The 23,809-nt window shown below is 37.3% G+C and overlaps 1 protein-coding gene across 6 annotated transcripts in view; it reads left to right on the plus strand.

Moving 5' to 3' along the window:
* The window catches only part of LOC131678026 (proton channel OtopLc), a 164,037-nt gene that overhangs the window by 66,428 nt on the left and 73,800 nt on the right, over positions 1-23,809 (plus strand). For all 6 annotated transcript variants that reach the window (XM_058958170.1, XM_058958175.1, XM_058958168.1 and 3 more), the window contains exon 2: positions 10,318-10,543. In XM_058958170.1, the coding sequence (XP_058814153.1) occupies positions 10,361-10,543 (183 nt within the window). In that variant the 5' untranslated portion in view covers positions 10,318-10,360. The remainder of the gene's footprint in view (positions 1-10,317; positions 10,544-23,809) is intronic.

A 23,809-nucleotide genomic window follows, 5' to 3' on the forward strand; every position in this document is an offset into this window, starting at 1 on the left:
TGATCCCTATCGGCATCATCTTACTGGATTATAACGAATGCTATAGCGGAAGGGATCCAGGGGAATACGGAAAACAATGAGAACTGATTCGATGACCAAATGGCACCATGATTGGGACTCATACTGGTTATCTCGACCTGGGTAAATAGGAGGCATGGTGAAGTAATCTTTTATCTGACGCTCTACCCCCTTAGATTCGAACACGCTGCGTCCTTTTGTCCAAAGTGCGTAAACGTCGAGGAAACCGGAGCATGTGGTCCTCGCCTGTCCTAGATTTGATGCAGCACGAAACCTTCGCTTTATGTTGAGAATATTGTGGCAGAGATGTGTCGAGACGAGGGCACATGGGATCCCGTCAGCAGAGTAGTGACACTAATACTGTCGGAACTTTAGAGAAAGTGGCGAATAGAACAGCAAGCCGGCAACACCTACTAGCAAGATATGGGCGATATAGGCGAGTTGTTCAAGTCGGTTATAAACCCGGCGAGTGTGGCCGTGAAAGGGCTCCTCCAGATCGGTTCATGTTCTAGCGAGTTACAGCGCGGCGACGGTCACATGTGAACCGGATACGCAGCAAGAAACAAGCACTAAATTAGCAACACCAACAAGTAGTTTCAGGTCGGTTCAAAATCCTGCGAGGGTGGCTATGAAGGGATGCAAGTCAAGTAGCGTCATCTCCGGCTCGCTTCACTTTTCGGCGGGATCCGGCTTTGGCGACGGTCCTGGGGTCGACCGATTACGCACCGAGGGTTGGATAGCGTGCTGGCTCAATGCACGCAGTGGAGCCAAAGGGCTCCGCATATTCTGAAGGGCCTACAAGCTCAAGGACAGCTGGGAGCTAATGACAGTAACACTAAATCAGTACGACTTCAAACGCAGCGGAGAAACAAACACTAAGTTAGCGACACCAATAAGTAGTTTCGTGTTGGTTAAAAATCCTGCGAATGTGGCTGTGAAGGGATGCGTGTTAGGTTTTCGGTGTCTCTGGATCGGTTCACGTCTCGACGGGCTCCGACGTTGGCGACGGCAGCCGCCGGTGGTCCGCTAACGCAGCAAGCTGTGCATTCGCAGGTTCTCACGGTAAAGAGGGACAAATTTGTCTTAACCAGGAGACGTGCTGGTGGACTTGAGTGATTCGTAGTTGTGCTGCCTAAGCTCTACCCCCATCAGCAAAAGACAAAAATTAAGTCCGTAAGGTATTAAACCTGTTCTAGTGACCCTGCCACTTCTAATTTCATATCCTTGCTCTCACTTGAGTATTATGGCTCTAAATTTCCATAACGTTCCCTACCCAGTAATATCTAGCTAATTGAATGTAGTTAAAATGTAAAAAAGAAATACACACACACCAAAAAAATCTGAATTTTATCGTTGACGTAATTGCAAACATGACACAATTTAACAAGCCGTAATTCACTAATTGACGAAAAATAACCGTGTTCCGTTTAATTTTACATGAAACATATATTTTACATGCTCAATGACATAAAATTACACTTACTACCACTCAGAACAACGCCATATGTAAAGTAAAATTACGTGCTTTACGAAATTCAATGTCATGTAAAATTGGAATCAAACGTAAAACTAAGTAATTTTTGATGCTCGTATATGTCAAGGTCAGGAAACGTAAATTTACACGATTTTTTCTAGGTGTGCATAGTCAAAATAAAAACCGATTTAATCCACCTAGCAGTGAGATGAGACATTTCTTACACATTTCACTATTGGATTAGTTTACAGAACTCACGAGAAGTAGGCACCCAACTAGAGGTGGGATGAAAACAGTTTCTAGTCTTGCACGAATAAAATCTCGAATAAACTGAATAAATTATAGAAATCAACAAAACGACCGAAATAAGAAAGTAAAGCAAAAAATGAAACAATAGGTTTTTAAATTCATAAAATGAGTAGAAAAATTAATGGAAATCATTATAATTTTGATCCAAATACACGAATCAAATTAGATTAGGTTATTACATAAAAATTAAGATTATATTTAGAAATAGTTATAAGATCAATAGAATAAATTGACTCATACTAACAAATTGAATGAAATAAAACGAATGACTGAACATGAAATGCATAAAATTAAAGATATGAATAAAATGAATCAGATAAATCAAATGAATCAAATGAATCAAATGAATCAAATGAATCAAATGAATCAAATGAATCAAATGAATCAAATGAATCAAATGAATAAAATGAATCAAATGAATCAAATGAATCAAATGAATCAAATGAATTAAATCAATCATATAAATCAAATAAATCAAATGAGTCAAATGAATCAAATGATTCAAATGATTCAAATGATTCAAATGATTCAAACGATTCAAATGATTCAAATGAATCAAATGAATCAAATGAATCAAATGAATCAAATGAATCAATTGAATCAAATGAATCAAATGAATCAAATGAATCAAATGAATCAAATGAATCAAATGAATCAAATGAATCAAATGAATCAAATGAATCAAATGAATCAAATGAATCAAATGAATCAAATGAATCAAATGAATCAAATGAATCAAATGAATCAAATGAATCAAATGAATCAAATGAATCAAATGAATCAAATGAATCAAATGAATCAAATGAATCAAATGAATCAAATGAATCAAATTAATCAAATGAATCAAATGAACCAAATGAATCAAATGAATCAAATGAATCAAATGAATCAAATGAATCAAATGAATCAAATGAATCAAATGAATCAAATGAATCAAATGAATCAAATGAATCAAATGAATCAAATAAATCAAATAAATCAAATAAATCAAATAAATCAAATAAATCAAATAAATCAAATGAATCGTATGAATCAAATGAATCACATGAATCACATGAATCAAATGAATTAAATGAATCAAATTGATTTAATTCATCCAGTGAATACAATGAATCAAACTAATTAAATGGATCAAATGAATAAAAAGAATGGATGAACAAAATGAATAAAGTAAAAAATAAATGAAATGCATAAATAAAACAAACGAATCAAATAGACAAAATGAGCTGAAGTGATAAAATGAATAAAAAGAAGAAAATGAGCAGAATTAAATGCATTGATTAAAATGAAAAATTGAACAACAGTAAAAGGTTATAAATTAATATAAAGAAATAAATTGAATCAAATAAATTTTTTGGATGAAATGATTAAAACTGAAAAAGTAGTCAGATTATTAAAATGAAGAAACTGAACAAAATGATAAACTGAAAAAAATTAATAAAATACATACAATGAAAACAATGAATGATATGAGTAAAATGCACAAAAAGAATAAACTGATCAGAGTGAATCCAAAGAATGAAACGAATGAAATAAGTAAAATGAACGCAGATGAACAAAACGAATAAAAAGATGCGGAATGAAATAATTAATTAAAATGAAATGGTCATATATTTGAAGCCAAACACATTTTTGAATAAAGAAAATGAATAAACCGGATCGTACGAATTTGAAAACCATTGCATCAGAAAGTTTTGAAATGTTTTTGAAAATCCCATCTTCTGAGAAAATGTTAATAAATATGCAATGGACTATCTAGGGCTTCCATCTCTTTTTGGTTTTATTCTTTTTGTTTTCATGCTTCTTTACTTGACGAATTCAAAGTTTACTTTTTGGCCACATATTCCCGAAAAAAAGATTTATGTACAGAATAGAATTTACTGGTCCAGTATTTTAACACGCAATTGAATATAGTAAAGTGAGACAAGGTCACATGTGCTTTCAAGCCCCTTGAACAGAGAACGACAGAGGGAGAATGCGATTCGTGAATGAAACAGGTAGATATTTCAAAGTTTTTATTTGCATTGAAGTAAATAGTGTGAAATGTCTAGGCTATATGTCGATAGCATAAAAGCCGTGCATTCAGTTGATTGCAATGCAGTCTATTTTCATTCATCCTTATAGCTTTCATATTGTTTCGCTCGGAATTCTCGTGCAGGAAATATGGATAAATAAGTCCTATACAGACCAATACTGTGAAAAAGAAATGGTTCAAACTACTCAGTATATCCAAATATGGACGACGATAAGTTAGAAGACCCATTGTAGTTGCATCCCCCATCGAGAGTGGGTACTTTGGGGACTTCTTTTCCTAGATCTAATTTGTGGATATTTTTGGTCTTTGATCCGTTATTTTTCATGAAAGTTCGTACCAATACAACGAATGTGCAGCTGATACAACTCATGGTTCATTCGCCTGCGCAACGTTCCGTCTTCCATCTGCATGCCACCATAGATGGTACGCAACACTTTTCGTTCGAAAACTCCAAGGGCGCGTTGGTCCTCCACGAGCATAGTCCAGGTCTCGTGGCCGTAGAGGACCACCGATCTAATCAGCGTCTTGAAGATAATCAACTTCGTACGGCGGCGAATTTTGTTCGACCGGAGCGTCCTCTGGAGTCCAAAGTAGGTACGATTTCCCGCTATGATCCGTCTCTGAATTTCTCTGCAATGATAACCATTGTCGTCGGTTACCAGTGAGCCCAAATACATGAATTCGTCGACCATCTCGATTTCGTCACCGTCAATCCGAACTCGAGTGGGAGGTTCACATTGTCGTCTCTAGAACCTCTTCCTCTCATGTATTTTGTCTTCGAAACGTTGATGGCAAGACCAATCCTGCTGGCTTCAGCTTTCAGTCTTTGAGTATATATTTCATTCAAAATTCAATAGAGATACGAATAGTTTAAATATCGCACGTGGAATGTCTCTTTTGAAAATTTCCATCGTCAAACTTTCATATTACCCAGTTAAGTCAAATATTTTTCTGATATAGCCATGAATTTCCTTAATTATAGTGTAGATACAGGCTTTGAATACAATTGAATTAAAGTTGAGTTGATGTAGCAGCAGACAAAAAATAGTTTTGTTTTCTCAAACCTTCGCAATTACAATTAATAAATATTTCAGATTGGCAGAAGATCTTATCACACAACTTAGAAATGCATACAGAAATAGCTAGATAGATTCGATACAAGAGAGACAGAGAAAGAAAGAGAGAGGGAGAGAGAGAGAGAGAGAGAGAGAGAGAGAGTGAGAGTGAGAGAGAGATGGGGGGGGGGGGCGTGTGAGGAATGGCAAATGATGGTTAATGCAGTGACATTATTTTTATAGGTATATTATTATGATATATTGATTCTTACATTCTTATCATAAATAATGTAAGTAGTAATTTTTGCTCCATAACCAGTATAACCTAAATCTTGCAAAAGAGCTAAATTTTCGCTAGATTTTTGGGCTTCAAACATACAGTTGCTTTCGGTGACGCCACAAGTATAATTATATTAGAAATCTTTTATCTCACTACTAGGTGAATTACTTGTTGATCTGTGTATTGATATACCATCCAACATTTACCTCATGATTGAACGCAATGCATAATCCAAGGGATAAATACTAGAACTCACTGTTTCTTTATCAACACATTATTTTGTCTTTGAAGTGAACTTATATATTGATTTTTGAGAAATAGTTAATTAATTATAAAGGTAATTCACAAAACGTTCTCAACATCGAATTCCTTGGATCACGTAGATGTGTGTTCATACCCAGATATTCAAAATCGGTTTAGTTTTACCCCTAAAACACCAGTAAAGCAATACTCTGTATGAAACAATCTCATTTTTAATTAGTGGAAATTGGTAAGCGAGGACTAAAAATACAAAATGTCTAAAATCTCCGCCGCTCGTGCACGGATTTAGACAATCTATAGCTTGTTAGAAAGGTATTTTTACAAGCTTTCTATTTATGTGCAGTTTGTGAGACAATATTGCATTGTTCGAAAGTTATTTGCAAAAAACCTGCTGTGTTTTGACAAAATCGCCCATATCTCAGAAAGTAAACAACATATCGAAAATCAAAAATAATAGTGTCAAATGGCAAAGTTAGGCCTTTCATTTGAAACTAATTTTATTAAGATCGGTTCAGCCATTGCTGAGATAATTACATGACATTTTGTACATACATACATACACACATACACACACACATACAGACATTGTCTCAATTTGTCGAGCTGAGTCGATTGGTATATGAGACTCGGCCCTTCGGGCCTCGGAAAAAGTTGTGAAAGTTTGAGCGAATCCTATACATTTCTTTTGTAAGAAATGTAAAAAGAAAAAAGAAAATAAAAAATATGAAAAAAATGAAAATAAATAAATAAGAATAAGCAAATAAAAATAAATACAATAGTAAATAAAGAATAAGAATAAAAAATTTAAAAATAAATCAATCAAATACCCACACAGCGAACAGGCACAATCGAGAAGCCAAGAGGCTCTATGAAAGAAGAGGTGCAAGAGCACAATCCCCTCCCGCAGTAACACCCAACGGTGATCCCGAGAAGAAGTGGATACGGAGATATAGGAGGTTGAGGCTTAGTCGGTAGACTGGCTGGAAAAGAGATGCAGTAAGAATCCAACAGCACCACGGCCAAGTCAGTAGGGGACCACTCATAAATTACGTAACGCGAAAATTGCACAAGATTGACTCCCCCCATGTAACAAATTGTCACAAATTTTTCTATTCCCCCCACCCCCATTACGTAACAAATTCTTCGAAAAAATTTTTTTGTTCAGTGAAAACATGTTACGTAAGCTACTCATCCTCCCCCATATGTCACAATATGTCAACACTTGTTGTACCTCCTCCCCCACCCCTAAACACGTTGCGTAATTTATGAATGGTCCCTAGTGGTCTTTTTTGAAGATTCCCCCGAATGAATCGATGCTGCGCCATATGAATTGGATGAAGCACTGAATGAAGCTCGAGTATTTGGCCAACATGGATGTCGTCATGAGGTAGCGGAAGATAATGTCGGAAACGTAAGTAGCCACACAAAAACAGCGGCTTAAAGTGTTCCTCGAGAATCTCTTCCCTGTGAAGCGTGACGTGGTTATTATCATGGACGACGAGACGTACCTGATGTTCAACGGCAACAATTGGCTATTTTAGTCTCCTTGAAAGGTGATGGGCAGCGATGGAAAGTACATCCCAAAGAAAGATACTCTTGTGACTGAAAATCATTCAGAAAGGGATGTAAAAGCCGGTCTTCTTTTCTTCTCAACTTGCGGTCAACAGAGAGGTATACAGCACAAAGTGCTTGCCGAAAGTTGCGGCAGAAATACGAGGTCGTTTATGCCAGGATCTAGCTTCGGCACATTACTCTGGGCGGTCCCTGGTGGAGCGTTTGAATTATTCAGTATACCGTCTACTGCTTGTTGGTTATTCAGTATGCCTTCTCCCTCGCTCTCGTGTACATCCATGTCGTTGTCGCTAGAGCAATTTGAATGAACACTGTTGGTCGTATTTACGTTTTTTATGTTTCTGGGTAACTTTGTTGTATTAGTCTTTTTTTGCGTAGCTTCCGGTTCACTGGCGCCCAACGACCCGCTGCTAGCTATTCGACCCGATCTACTCGTACTAATCCCCGGCGGTGGATGTAGCCTACTCACGAGGTATCCGGTAGGGTATGCAGATCCGTCCAGCGATTCCGGTGAAGCCTGACGTCCGCTTCACTGGCACCCGAACTCGTTTCTGCGTCGCGTAATACTCAACTGGTCCCCGATGGTGGACTTAGTCTACTCCGAAAGAATTCCAGTGGCGAAATTTCTCCCGAAACCCGATTTGAGGTTTCACGGCGGCTTTCTAACCGATGGCGCTACTTTGCTGGTCCCTTCGCCACTTTCTCTGCAACTCGGAGATTATACTTGTAACCGCTCTGTTCACAATGTCCCAGGTATGCTCGTCGTGGCACATCTCTTCAACGATATTGTTGATTCATGACCGGATCGAGAAAGTGTTTACGAGCCAAGATGGTCAAGTTGTATCAGCATTTATCGGGGAACCTACGAAGACCAGCTACAGGATTGACTGTAGGCTGCTGTGCACGTGATATATGAGTTCTAGCTGTTACTGATTCATAGAAGGTTTCACAGGCAGAAGAATGTTACAACGAGGTCTTCCATACCACAAGCGAGACTTTCACTGTAGGATACAAGTCCACCGTAATAAGTTTGACAGTTACTGCTCAGTTTATTGACTAAAAAGCCTAGATAAATTTTCTAATAGTCAAAAACAACCAGATGTTTTGAAACAGCTCATACTAGTTAAACCTATTTCAATTCAATGAGTGAAAAAGTGGAGTAAAATTCTATAGGATTGGATTTCTCGTTAGTACGTAGTATAAGCAATTGGGATTACATTGACAATAGATGACCTATTTCTTGCCACAATTTTTCTTAATGATCCCTCTCTGAAGGTACACACACATAATCGTTACTCCATTACAATAATTTTTATGTGTTGCCAGCAACTATGCCTGCTCTACATATGAGCACCTGATATGGGTTGGTCCGTTGACAGTTCAATCTGCCAACTCCCAAAGCATATATACCTACACATTATAATATTGCCGTTTCATTTACCTTACCGAGAGCATTTACCTCTCTCTCTCTCGCGTTCCTGCAGGATATTACGTTGACGAAGCCTTGCAAAGAAAAAAAAATATCAAAAATATAGAAACTGCGACAATCCCTGCGGCTATGTTTGCTTATTGTCTGCATTACCTACCCATAAAGTGCCGGAGTGCAGGAAATGGGACTAGGGTTGGCAAAAGACTAACCCAGTATCATCTGCAGTCTAACTCGTTGGCACTGCCACCGAAGCGAATGCTATATTGTTGTACGTAATCATAGAGTGATAGTGCGCGGGGGGTAGGTCTGTTTATGTAGCAAGGTGGTCATTAGGGGTAATAGTCGTAGACTATAGGACGTTTTTAATTCAAGACATTACCGGACATATTCATGAATATGGTGGACGATGAGATGGCGTTGAAAAAGAGACGAATAAAACTAACGCGGAAATAAACTTGCCAACAAATTATTTGGTAGCATGTATTAATAATCTATGAGAGGAATCAATTCAATTGATTTTTCAACAGGATCCCGGTACATATTCATAGATTGTACCATCTCTTCATTTTTCGGTCATTTTGGTTAGGTGCTTAGATCTATCAATATCTAGTACTTCTCGTGGGGAGTCATCCAAACTATTGTCAGGTTTTAAAAATGGTTAAATTAACTGTCATTTTAAAGAAAAAGTGTGTCTGTTTTCGCTGAAAAGTTTTCCGGTAATTGAAATCTGATTGATTTGAGATTCAGGCCGTTGCTCTCCAGGTGGTCTTGTGAATATCTTTAGCGATAGGTAGAAGGTGGTCCAGAACACCAATTCTCGAGAAGCATGACATCACATAGTTCACGAATCATTATCCGTCGACGGTCGTAACAACGTGTAGGGTGTGGATCTTCATCTTCAATTGATTTCATCGTAATTCCCAAGGAAATTTCTTTGACATCTCAGTTACTAGTTTGAAACCCAGCAGCGTTTTGCAGGTCTGTTTTCAAGCGTAGTTTATTATAACTGACGGTTACATCATAAAAGAGATTCCGTGCTGCCTCAAAAATGTCCATCGTCATGCCATCAACAGCGCCTATCATCACTAATGTTTGAATTTAATAATTGTTTCGCTCCTTAATAATTGCCAAACCAAAGTTGAAATCAAAATAAAAATGCGCTACTTTTTCCCAATTTTTTCCGTGTTCGGCACGGTTATGAAACAACCGCTTTGTTTCTAGATATTGTGTTTAGGAAAGTCAGGCGAGAAAGTCAACATGTTTCAGAACAACATAAACAGAATCAGTCTGAGTAATGGTGCAATGGAACATGATACCAAAACGTTCAACAGTATATGTTTGTTTAGGTTCAAGAAAATTATCGGTTGTTGACATCAAGCTTGTTTCTTTTTTTTTGTTTTCATAGATATTCATTCCTTGTTTGAATTTCTTTTCGCACGTCGGAAGTATAGGGATTGGCATTATTTTCCGGTTCAATCGATGTAGCTATTTCCATGTTGTATTCAGTTTGATAACACAACTCTGGCAAACCTTTCTTGTTTACATTGTGCAGAAAGTGATAGTCGTGCGAATTATAAACGTGAGTCACTATCATAGTTCTAACCATTAGATTAGTTCAACATGTCGAGAAATGAGTTAACATTGAAACCCGAACTATGCAAGTTTTCGTTTGGTTTATTCGTATACTGCCAAACGTCAAAATGGGTAGTTGAACCGTTGTTTACGTTACAGATGATAGTATTTATAAACATTGTCAATATAAGTACAATCGATGATTATTGTGGTTTGAAATCGTTCATCGTCTAGCAGTATTGCACCACCATCGAGTTACATTTTCCGCTTGAAGTTTTCCTCTAACACTTTCCATGTCTCATTTTCTTCCAGCACTGCCATTAGCTGTTAGTTTTCAACGAGCTTCGAGCACGGTATGATACGTTGCCCGTACCTTCATGAAATGCATGAACGACTACTGGGACCAACACCACGCCGAGTGATACCGATAACGTTACCCCCCTTGGCGAAGCCGGAAAACACAAATATCATGGACCGCGAAAGTGACTGCCTGCTGGAGAGCAGACCCGAAAGCCGGCAGATTGGAACGATGGTTAAGGTAGGATTAGTTAACAAACTATTGGAACATAATTGTTGTCAAATATCATTGATTTGAAAATGCTATGCATGTGTTATTTAAATAAATTCGTCTTTTAACACTCGGAAAACTAAGGGGATCAAAAAAGTGGGAACGGTCACTTTGACTGGTCCTATCTCAGCTGTTACTATGGTTCGTCGCGGGTATTACCATATTTGCAACGCAAAATCAGAGCTCCCAGATGATTTTAACGAAAATCTTTGTTGTCATTATAAAAGCCGTGTGGTGTCCGGCGGGCTGAAATCTTTTTGCACTATTTCAGCCAAGAATAGAACCTCTGGGAACTGCTCCCATGTCGTAAGAGGCGACTAACAACATGCTAGAAGTGCCTAGGTCGAGGTATTGCTCTGTACCGAAGACTTAACCTGGGCGGACCTTAAGGTTCAGGGTTGTTAATCGATAATTAATCGTCATCGTCGATAACGTTAACCACCCGTCAACGTCATCGGAAACTCCGTTAACGATAATGTATCGTCGGATTCATCGTCATCGTCGATAATTCATCGGTGGTTATCGCGATACATTTTGCGTTACTTTCCCGTTTATTGGAATTGAAGTTGATGCGGTTAAATTTCAATTGTTTAGAAATAAATAACTATTGAAGGACATGTTGTTGGCAGTTGAAAATCAATAGTTTGGACATTTTCTATGCACAGGGGGGGGGGGGGGGTCCGACGATGTGTCAAAATCGATTTTTTTGTCAACTTTTCGAGAGTGTTTTATATTGAAGGGAAAGTTATTGGCAGTTGACAATCAATAGTTTTGGACATTTTCAATACACAGGAGGTTCGACGATGTGTGAAAATAGATTTTGTTCAACTTTTGGGGAAAGTTTATTATATTGAAAAAGCTATTAGTAAGTGAATAATCAGTTCCAATAAGACTTTAATTTGACTAGTATCGAAGAACGCGGATCAATACGTACTGAAAATTCGCCGCGTCTGTTTTAATGAATCTAATTTCAAGTTCCGTTTTTGGTAACATGCCCGGCCATCAGGTTAACGATCCTTTGTATTTCCCTTCAATGTTCGATATAATCGTTCGTATACATGTATTTCACAAACAATCCGATATTAGAAATAGGAAACACTTTCGCTGATTTATAACATCTAGAGCTATCATAACTCTTTGTCTGTATAACGTGTTATCACTCGATAGTTTGCAACCCAAAAAATATATCGTAGAGAAGGAATAGCGAAGTTAGTCTAAATAATGTCGCAATAAATAGTGATCCGGCTCATTAGGCAGATAAGATTAGTTTTTCTGGGCAATACTCCCACGATCGGCTGTGTGGAGTTGAAATTGCTTTTGTTTAGAAAACATAGGATACTCTCGGTAGCCGGCTACCCATTTTAAAAGAACAAAAAACTAAACAAGATCTTTTTCGAGCGATCGTGTTTTCGAAAACTAACTGAACTACAAACTAAGGGATCATCTATAAATGACGTAGCATTATATGGGGGAGGGGAGAGTTTTGCATTTTGTGATGATGTGTGACGACGGGAGGGTAGGGGGTCATGTCAGGCTATGTAGCTTTTTCAAAAGGGAATAACTAACATCGGTTTTTATTTAAAAAAAAATCACGGGGACAGGGGGGAGAGAGTTACCGTCAAGCTACGTAATTACCAGGAGGTATTTAGAGGTTTGTGACGAAATGCTACGATGGGGGAGGGGGTGGTAAAAATTACTCAAAAAATGCTACGTCATTTATGGATGATCCCTAATAAACTATGCTTTACAGGTCGCATCGCTTGCTTGGAGCGAATCCTAGACCTTATTTCCTTCCAAACCACCAACTCCACGACACCTATGGAAGAGTCTGATGAACCTTCGGTATAAGATTCCTCATTTTATTCAAACGATCGCCGGGTAAAATCAGCATCGACACGATAGAAACCACGAATAAATTCGTCGCGTGATTGAATATTAATAAAAAAATATAAGCAGTGCTCCTTATAGCTGGCTATCCGGAGTTCAAGTTGCTTATTTTGCTAATCGTATTAATACAACAAATGATAAATTTCCCAAATTCTCGGCAGCCGGCTGCCCAGAGCAATTATTACATGATAACGCTATTGGCACACTTACTAACAACTCTCCCCTTCCCGTGATACATGTGGAGATGCAGAGGATTCCTCGGTCTCTAGTAGCAACATGTATCGGACTAACATTCCTTCCTTTCCCAGAAGATCTGCATTCGGACGTGGCCGGCGTCGGTATTGATCAGCATGCAGGGATCGGAATAGATTGTACAATGTGGCTCATCATGTTATTCCCAAGCATGTTGTTCCAATCAACATTTTGCAACCTTATTTTGGTTCTGGTCAATAACGGAGTAGCAACTACGGGCGATCTCTCATGCTCATGCTCATGCTCAATCTTTGTTGTCATTATAAAGAAACCTGCATTTAATGACTAAAACGAATTTATCACTTTACGCATGTTCAAAAGGTTTAAACATCGCTTGAAAGAAGAAAGCGACTATACTAAACGAATATAAAAAACTGTTTATCAGCATCGGTTCATTAGTAGTCGTCTCGCGCTTTTCTCGTTTAGCCGTATTCGACTTTTTCATTACTTTCGACTCGTGTGAAATATTTTCGATTCGATAGTTGTTGCGTTAGCGAGCTTTTTACCCAATTTCTCGATGAAAGACATGGTGGTCGATCCCGCTGCGATCACCGTGCTAAAACGCTCTCCTGGAGTCCTAGCGACAAAATCGATCATCAATAGCTTCTCTTGAGCTTTTTTTCGGTCTGAAGGATGGCGATGCTGGTAATCTACTGGCAAAATTTGAAAAATAGGAATCCGAAGCCGCAACAACAACAAGAGTGGAAGAATCTTCTTCGCATCAATCTTCGTTCACGGTGACCCGACAAATCTGTGAACGGACCAGAGGTTAGAAAAATTGACATCCCTGCGCACAGTGGATCCACTCCATACAAAAGTTGGATAAAACCTCAAAAGTAGTTTAAAATGTCTGAAAATATCATCTAAGGGTAATTTTGCTGCGCTCAACTCGATTTTGATTAAATTAGGACGCTAAAATAAAAATTACACAGCCTAGGGTGGTTCTAAAAGTTTTTTTTAATTTCGCAAAAGTGAATTTTATTAACTTCTCAAAACAGATACTTTGTAAGTGAACAGAAACATTTTGATTTCCTAGGGTAGTCCTTAGTAACGAATTTGCTAGGGTTGTTCCAATTTATCGAAATCTGGTGAATAAAAAATGATGTAATTTTATACATTTGTTTGTAGATCTACAGTCCAATCTGAATACCATCGTAGAAAAAATCATCCCTTCATAGTTCTTTATGAGATAATCCTCATGTACTAATTTATGAATGTATGCGTTTAGAATAATTGTAAATGATAACATATCTTAAAGTGTTTGAAAGAATGCCTTAAATTTTTGTTTTATTGATTTCTTTATTTATAGTTATCACCAAAGCTATTAAAAGATGAATGGTTTATTTGATTTTAATGAAGATATCAAATCATGACCTACTATGCTCTATTCACAGTTTCTCATACGATGCATACTGCAGCTAAGCCGCTCAATACTTTTCCATTGATTTTCAATTCCAATGATAATATGAATACCTCTCCTTGTGGGTACTGACTTGGTTTTTTGTACGAAAACATCCTGAGCATACTTTGCACTGTATGTGTATGCTTTGAAATAGAGGCGTGAGCGTTTTTTCATGAAACAATTTGGAAGTGAATTATTGAGGGAGATTTTGAATTTGATTGTTGATTGTGATAGATTCAATGGGCAGTTTGCACTTGAAAATAAATGTTGTATTACTGGCCAATAACTAAATATCGGGTAAAAAAGAACACTTCCCACACACACGTATTAACCTTACATCGGTCACCAGTAAAGCTAACAACCAAAACCTACTAAAGAAATAGTATTCATGGAAAGATATCGTCGCTGTTGTGCTTTCTTATGACAAACGCCATTTAGCACATTTCGAGAAAAACGATTTTTAAAGTTTGTGATTGAATATCTCGAGGCTTATAAATTATATCAACAATTCAAAGAAAACAATTGATGCTCCTATCTATTACATATTAATCTCTCAAATATAACGAAGATCGGTTGACTATGTTGCGAGCTTTCACTAAAAATGTAAACAAAAGACGCACTCACACGTGTCATAGGCGTGTATTGATAACAAAATTTGTATGGCGTGTCATAATCGTGCATGGAAAATTTTCCATAGAAAAAAGCAGCAATTATTAACTTTTATTCATATTTTTGGCTTCATTTGGTCTATAAACAATCGGTGAGATGCATTTTAAAGGAAATGAGGCAGGGAATATAGAAAAAATAGTTATTTTTGGTTAGAGTGTTGCCAAATATGCTAAATTTTCAGTTTAAAACTTAAATTGCACTTTTCTCACAATTCATGTATTTTTATTTTGAAAATTATTATGCCATTGTGTTTCTCAGATAGTTTTACACATAAAACATTTTATACATCAAGATAACTTGAGCCAATCCCCAGACACAGTCATTTAAAACAAAAAATTAAAAATTTCTCGGGACGTTTCTCGCTATATCTCAGTAACCAAGCAGAATGTCAAAATTCTGAAAACGCCATTTTGTAGAGATTTTTTAGACAAGTAATGTAGCATATCTAACTCAGTTTATCCCAAAATGGCGTTTGTCATAAGATAGCACAGCGACGATATGATAATAGTTGCAGTTAGTTTGCCTCGTTGGCTTGTATTTATTTGAATGTTTCAATATTTCAGATAACTGTGAAAATGTAGAAACACGAGTCATAGTTGCAAGACGGTTAAGGCGTACTTATATTTGTATCAAGGAAATCGCCCCAAGCCCTGAATTTACAAGCAGCGTTCAGAAAAAGAAATCCACCGGTGAATAATAATGCAAAACTTCATGAAATCAAAAAATACCATGCGGCTCCATGAAAAAACTAATTTTACAAATGTCCAAATATCAACCTTCGGCGCAGGATGGCACTATGATTTTTGAAAACAAGATAAAATTCTACGTCAATTGTACTAGATGAGATCCTTCAACACGCTTTTACCGATAATGAGATGACACTCAGAATGTAAATAAGTCCGCGTTAAACAACATAGTTATGGGTCATTCCACGCGAAGTGATCAAGGCACGTGTAATCGACCTTCACGGATTTGAACCAAATTTGGAGTAATTAGTCATCTAGGACTAATATATACAAACCCAAATTTTCGTATTAATTGAACCACCCCTCGGGTCATGGGAGCACCCCCCGTTTTGGCAAATTGCCAAAACCCTTGATTTTATTTTGATCATATCTCCGGTTCTATTTACTCTAGAATCAAACCGCAAGATGGCTTCTGAAGAAAATTGTTCAAGGAGTCTAAAAAATATTAATTTTTGTCGGCAGTGCTGCCAACTATGCGATTTTTTCAGTTAAGTATTAAAAGTTAGTTTTTCTCTCAATACATATATTTTAATTTTGAAAATTCTATTGCCATCGTGTTCCTCAGACATTTTTACATAAAAAACACTCATCATCTCAATATAATTTGAGCGGATCCTCAATCTTTTCAAATTTTTCACAGTTGATTACAATGATTTTACACTACAACTAAACATAATCACATAGTACACAGTATTGCAAGAAAAAAATTACAAATATTACAAAAATGGAATCTTAAAATCTAAGCCTTCTTAGTCCATTTTTGAAAACATCACAAGATACAGAAAAGTCAAAATGGTCATAAACACTATTAAAAACATTACACATCTCCCTAATGGGTTCGTTCTGACCGTACTCTGTGCGCTAAAATTCCAGTCTTAAAAAGTTATGCGATCTGAGATTTCTCTGGGGCACATTGATTTATTTGTGAGAGAATATCTAGAGCATCTATTTAACCAGTTCATATCATCCCAACAAATACTGCTCTAAATGTGTTACGCAATTCACTTATGCTCGAAAATATAGAAGATGCCCACCTCTGCCATCAAACTATCCACATAAAAACAAATGAATGCTTTGGTTGGTGAAGTAATTTATATTTCCTCTGCACTCAAGCATTCAATTCTGCATGCAATTTCCGTTTAGGCGTTGAATCTGAATGTTGGTATCGAAAGCAGATATAGGTAACTTATTTTGAAATTTCGCGCCACTGGCCCGGACACATGGCAAAAGTGCACCTTCCAGCTATGCGTCTTTAGACGTGAAACTGATGACCTAGGGGAAAGTTAATTACAACAAAATAGTGGAATACCTTAAATCAAAGCACTACCAATTCTTTACGCACGATGTCCCCGATACCAAACCTCTGAAAGTAGTGCTACACGGCCTCGTTGAAGTGAAGGAAATGGAACTGGTAGAGAAATTGGTCGAATACGGGCATAAAGTCGCCCGACACGACTCATCGAAGAGTCATCCGCTCAACCAGATTCTTTTCGCACAGATGCATGTCGTTGAAAACCTTCAAATTGATCAACGTGATAAACAGTATTATCGATGAGTAGGCTTGAAACAATTAGAAGTATCGGTAGGTTCCTCAATACATGAAATGTCTACGATTCGGTTACGTAACCAGCAGCTGTTCCTTGAATACCCGATGCAACAAATATTGAGGGGTTCACAACACCGACAGTCATCAACAAATTGATGAAGCTGAGTGAACTAACTGTGGGAAAAACCATCGCGCCACCACGAAGGCTCGCACAAAGCTCGTGGAATTTATAGATATTGGCAATAACACATCAATAAGGCTACGCCATCAGAAACCGGCTGCAGCGAGATCAATGCTGCCCCCGAACAGAATTTTTTCGGAAATCTGCCCATCCCGGTAACCGCTCCAACCCTATTCACGGCTGGCAGCTGCTGCAGCGTCGATTCCATCCATTTTTCGACCACGGCGACTCCATCCATTAGTCAGTGGCCAGCTCTTCCTCCTGGATTTAGCTAGTAGCAGGACTACAAACTCCTTCCGCCCGAGGATACCGCCTCCCTCCTCATACTCCGTCATTTCAACAATTTGAAAGTCGCCTGTGTACGTTGCAAAACTCAGTTCGACCAGATATACAGTCAGGTTCTTTTCGTCATTGAGTAGGTCTGGTCAATTGGAACGTTTGCTCACTCAAGACCAAAATCATCGAGCTTGGTGGCGTCCTTGAAGAAAAGGTGATCGACGTAGTTTTCATCATAAAAGCCCACCTTAAACCCGAGATGAACATCAGCATTTTGTTATCGACTAGAGAGAATTACCAATCTTCAGGGGGAGGTGTGGCAAACGTACTCAGAAGAAACAACAGATATCGCCAGTTGTCGAGTTGTCGGCTGCAGTTCATCGAAGCCATTAGAGGGGAGGTAACCACCTCTGTTGGTAGCATCATACTCATAGCAGCATATTAGCATACTGTCCTACGCCAGTCAATGCCACTGATAAATCAGGAATCAGAATATATTGGCTTAAAAGGAACGTTCCTCGTATGTAGTCCGGGATTTATGTTTTTCCGTGTTTTTTCATCATTTCCTGAGCGATAGAAAGGAGAAGGAGGTGTGGGGAAGTAGAGTTGGAAGGGTGGGAAAAATAACAGCACAAAAGCAAACAGCAGGTAAGTTAAACTCACAAATAAGCTTAAAGAGCTTTCTTTACCACATCTGATACGAAACTTCAGTATGTCTGAGTTTCAGTCGTCCAAACATGGTGTCGTCTATATAAGGACTGTCGAAATCGCAATTGCGCTACCGCTGGACAGTTGCATATCAGATCACATGAGGTTCCGTACTCGGATTCACAAAAATCGCATGAAAAAGACTTAGCGCGCTGAATAGTTGTCATGTAATAATTAAGTTTGCAGTGGCCAGTTAAAGCCCTGGTCAGCATGCCGCAATGGAACTTCGAAAAATGTAGGAGATTTTTCGAAATCACTGGGCACGGTTGGTCTAGAAACGCTTTTGTTTGGCGACACGTTTGTAGATTTCTCCAATAATTGCGGTGCTCGGACGAAGCCAAGGACCGTATTTTTTCCCTTATCCAACTTATCGAAATTGGCAAGGCGAACTCAGGACCAACGAAGTCAATCGCTGAACCTGTCCTGGCCAATTCGTCAGCCCATTCATTTCCAGTAATACCGGAATGTCCGGGCACCCAGACAAGATAGATAGTGTTGACAATGCTTAGTTCTTCGATTTGGGTTCGGAACGAGATCACTAGCTTGGACCGTGATCTATCTAGTGAGTGAGATTGTTCCAATCTCATTTCACGACAGTAGACAGCAGCACCAGCACGTCCCTCCATCAGATAACCGTCAGTGTAACAGACCACTTACGTTTATTGTCTTTCCACAACCACTACTCTCGAGAGGGGATCCTCACATGGAATGTCCTGAAAGAAAAACTGCATGGGAGATTGCATACTAGCGAGTATCATGTGGCTTATAGGTAGTTTAACTTATCTTGCCTGAGAGATAAATGATCGGGAATAAACTTTATCTCTTTTGAGTTCAGTAAACCGTCAGAATTGTCATTGCCGACCACGAACATCTTCACCGATACTTGGGACTTGGGATGGGGCACCGATACTTGGGATGGGAAATGTTGGTGTAGTAACTATTTAAGGAAGGCCGCCAATTCAGCGACGCTTCAATTGGTATTACGAAGTAGGATTGGGGGATAGGTATAGGTCTAACATTCGCCACTAACAGGTAATACGGCCAGAAATAAATATGTTTTATGCGGTGGGATGGTTAGTCTACGAATATACGCATGTTTTGCTTGTGTTTAAACACTGGAAAGTCGGCCATCGAAAATGATTTACTGTTTCCCTAAAATACAGCAATCTGAACTCCAAACAGCCGGCCGTGGAAATTTTGCTAAAACTGCACCAGCCGCGATCTATACTCTAGTCCAATATATCATGCATGATGCAATTAAAACTTCGCATTAATTACACTTCCGTCTTCTTCCTGATCTTCTCTTGGGTTCCCTAGGTTTGAAGCGAATCAATCGACTACATCAGAGAGCACTGGTAACCGAAGTGTCCACGAATGCTAGTTTCCCTAGAACTCCTCTGCCAGTTATTATTTCTGTTCTAGTGTGCATTAATGCTTGTTTTGATGATTACACTTGAGATGGACGTCTGTTGTCGGTGCCTAAATTGATGTTACTTTTCGGGTTTACACGACCCGCAGGGAACTTGGCCTTAATCCCACTGCTCTTTCATCGATGTTAAGTGATATTCGTTAAGGAATATTGTTTGTTTAGGGCCATTCACAAACAAATTGTGGTTGGTTTTAATCTCCCCGTTCCACTAGTACGTCTTAATTTCATATTTATCTCTGTAATTGATGTTAGGTCACTCTATTTCCCAACAGTCAATGCGCGGCATTATTGATGAACGGCCCCTTGGTGATATTTTTCGATCAGAAAATCCAATGAAAAATAGGATTGACAGGATTTTAGTGTGCTTTTGCACCCTGTGTAAAATTTTTGTTATACATACTAGGAATACCAAACACGCGATGTGATGGCCGGAAGATTAGAAATGCAAATCACCCTTCTCCTCCCTCCTAAAAAAAATCCAAAGAAAATACTGTCCTAGCAAAAGTGATTACTGTTCAAAATTAGGTGGTTCAAATTAGAAGAATAAATCGTTTTTGAAGCAGAATACTTCAAAAACGATTTAGTCTTGGGGAGCCCGTCTGAAAAATTTCTGGTGAGAAAGTTTCCCAGTTTTTAAATGCGAATGACTTTCGGTCTTCTGAATGAAATCACAATATTTTTGGACTGCCTGATCAGAAATATGTGCACGTGTTTTGTATCCAATTTCGTAAAATGTACTACTATAAATAAAGCAAACACGATTTTTTGGAAAATCCTTCGAAAACGACAGGGAAAATGCAAGCCTACTTCAGCCTAATTCAACAATGTTGAAAACAAATAGACGAATTTCGCGCCAACTCGAACAAATGTTGGCAGCACCCTCTCATATTTTATTAAAACTTTTTATACATGAAGACTTTGACACAAAAAGCCACTTTGCATAATTTGTTTTTTCCAAAAATGATCTAGACTGTCTTTTGAAAAGGGCCAAACTTTTCAAATGGCTATAGTCTAAAAATTACAAATCCTATAAAACTTTTTTGTTGGAGTGGTTTGCACAAAATTAGTCAAATTTTCGAATGAAAATATTGAAAAAAATTTTCATTGACTCCTACACTGAAAAAAATCGATTTTAAAAATTTAAAGTCGATTTACAAAAAAACCCATTTTTGATTTGGATGAAATTTTGTTCTAAGATAGATAATTATGTTCCCTACCTACCGTCAAAAATTCATGTTGGGCACTTTCGAGGAAAAAAATTTATTTGAAAAAACTTTTCCTTGTCCAAACTGATTTTTTTTTTCTTCAGTGTATTTTTATCATAAACTAAACCAATAAAAGTCATAATCATCTCAGAATCCATTTTCCCAGCTGCTAGTTGCCTGATACATGAAAAAAGTATCAGTAACGAATTTGGTATATATTCATAACAACCTTGAATGAAGACTGGAAGACTGAAAGACAAGAAGACTGGAAGACTTGAAGACTGCACTCCATTTATTCCTCTCAAAACTGATTAATTTTATGAAACAATTGACAAACTTTTCTAAAATTTATTTTATGTCTGATGGAGCAACAGCACAATACAAAAATAAGCAAAACTTTGCAAGCTTGTGTAGATTCCAGTCAAAGTATGAGTTAAGGTTGGAGAGAGAATGATCCAAAATCGAAAACGAAAAAACTTTTTTTTTCCACACCGAGTGTTAGATCTTCACAAAAATCAATCAGCTTATGTAAAATGTTGTTGCAGTACTTTTCTTGATTTTTGTCGTACGGTTTTGATTTTTGCCGCTCCTCTCCAACCTTAAGCGCAGAATGGCATGTTGTTGCAGCATCCCATGGAAAAGGCCCATGTGATGCTCTTTTCTGGCACTCTCAAGCGAATGGCAAAAAAACTAGTCTTGCTCGCGACTATGGAAATACCAGTCCCCAAGTGTTATATAACTGAACAGTTGAACAAACTGATAAAAATATCACAAAATTAATTTTCTGCTACATATTCACTGAACAGCACAACAAAAAGTCAGAAGAACTCGAAGAGCTGTATAATAACGCCAAAACAATATTTGGAACGCAAAAATTCCACAGTTTTGTGCTTATTCCTGGGGGCAAAGCAGAGACGAAAAGGTATTCTAATTCAGAAGATGAATCAAAAATATTTCCTTGTATAGAAATAATACAAAATAGCATGCATGAAGATAGTTTCAAGACAAATGTAATATATAAAAATAAATAAATGATTAAGCAAAATTCAATACATAATGTTGTGTTGGTTATTTCTTTCTCTGATTCTTCCTCAGCGCTAAACAAGAAAATAATAATGGAATATTTGTTTAACGACATAAACTCTTTTAAATTCTTGATTAAGGGGTTACATACCTTTTAGTGATAAAAATGTCAATAATTTTTGAATTTACGTAAAGAAATAAAGGAATGATTTCATTACATTAAACTTATTATATTTTAATAGTACGTTTTTCAGCAAAATAAACAAGCATAAGTTAAAAATAAATTGATAATTGGCGGAGTTTTTCCCCGAAACCCTTTTTTAATTAGGAGGTTTGCGGTGATCACGATTGGAGACCAATAGATCATTTAAAATCCCAAAACTCAAAAATTCCATTAGTATATGAGTATTCCTCGTACCTTAACGATTAGTTGAATAAATAAAATAATATTTTTTTCCTGCATTCGGGAACGTTTTTAGTAAAAGCTGTTTAAGCTCTGAAAATTGCATTAAAAAATTCTTATCCATGAAACAAACATTTATGAATAAAAAGAAATTAATAAGGATAAATTGAAAAAATTTAAGAAAATTGATTGAGTAGTTTTTCGGCAATCGTGATCACGGAAAAACCATTTTTAGTAAAACGACTTTTCGAGATAATCGAGTTTAAAATTACCTTTGCTCTTGGTAGACGAAGCGCGCTTGGAAGCGCTGTAACTTTTGATCTATTTCTTGGATCTTTATAAAAATTTGGGAAAACATTCGCAATTTGTACTTTCAGATAAAGTAATAAAAAAAATTCGATTTCATTAAAAATTAAAAAGTAGTTAACCCCTTAATAAAAATATGCTTAGTTGCTAAATTAGACAATATCTTCTCACAAACTGAGTTTTATTGAATTCTAAGATGATTATGACTTACATTGGTTTGGTTGTCGATAAAAATACACTGAAGAAAAAAATTCAGCTTGGACAAGAAAACTTCCTTTTTAAATAACTTTTTTTCCTTAAAAGTGCCCAACTGACGGTAGGTAGGGAACATAATTATCTATCTTGGAACAAAATTTCATCCAAATCAAAAATGGGGTTTTTTGTAAATCGACTTTAAATTTTTAAAATCGATTTTTTCAGTGTAGGAGTCAATGAAGAATTTTTTCAATATTTTTATTCGAAAATTTGACAAATTTTGTGAAAACCACTCCTATAACATTTTTTTGTAGGATTTGTCATTTTTAGGCAATAGTCCTTTGAAAAAAAATTGGTAAAAAAAGTTTGGCCCTTTTCAAAAGACAGTCTAGAGCATTTTCAAACAAATCAAACAAAATATGCAAAGTGGCTTTTTGTGTCAAAGTCTTCATGTACAGAAAGTTTCATTAGAATCTCAGAGGGTGCTGCCAACTCTGAATACGATTTGGCGCGAAATTCGTCAATACAGTTTTGATCGGTTTCATCGCGCGATGTTTATTCCGCATAAGTTGTAAAATGTGGCATATATTACCAGCATTTAATTCCAGCAAAAAAAAATTGAACTGTTATAGAGTTAAATGTTTAAAATATTTGTGTTTCCCTGCATAACGTGCGAGCGAAACAATCGCTGTTCGCCACGACACGATCTGTTAGGTGTTTTCTATAGAGTTATAGGGGGCGGCTCCCATTTTACCCAACACGTGATATAAGCTGATGTTATCTTACTATTAATTAATTTATCCAACTTCACAACTAAATCCTTTAACTGACGTTTCCTAGTAATTAACTACAATTTCTTACGGCTGTTAGCCATCATCAGGGATACACAAATGGGAATATATAGAACTTGTACTCTCGGAAAGCAATGAAACCGACTAATTGCTTTAATGCCGATCGGCAATTTATTACAAAAACGAAAATCACTGACGAGCGCAACCATATCGGGTT

This window comes from Topomyia yanbarensis, chromosome 1 (genome assembly GCF_030247195.1).
Source record: "Topomyia yanbarensis strain Yona2022 chromosome 1, ASM3024719v1, whole genome shotgun sequence".
In the NCBI taxonomy this organism is placed as follows: domain Eukaryota; kingdom Metazoa; phylum Arthropoda; class Insecta; order Diptera; family Culicidae; genus Topomyia; species Topomyia yanbarensis.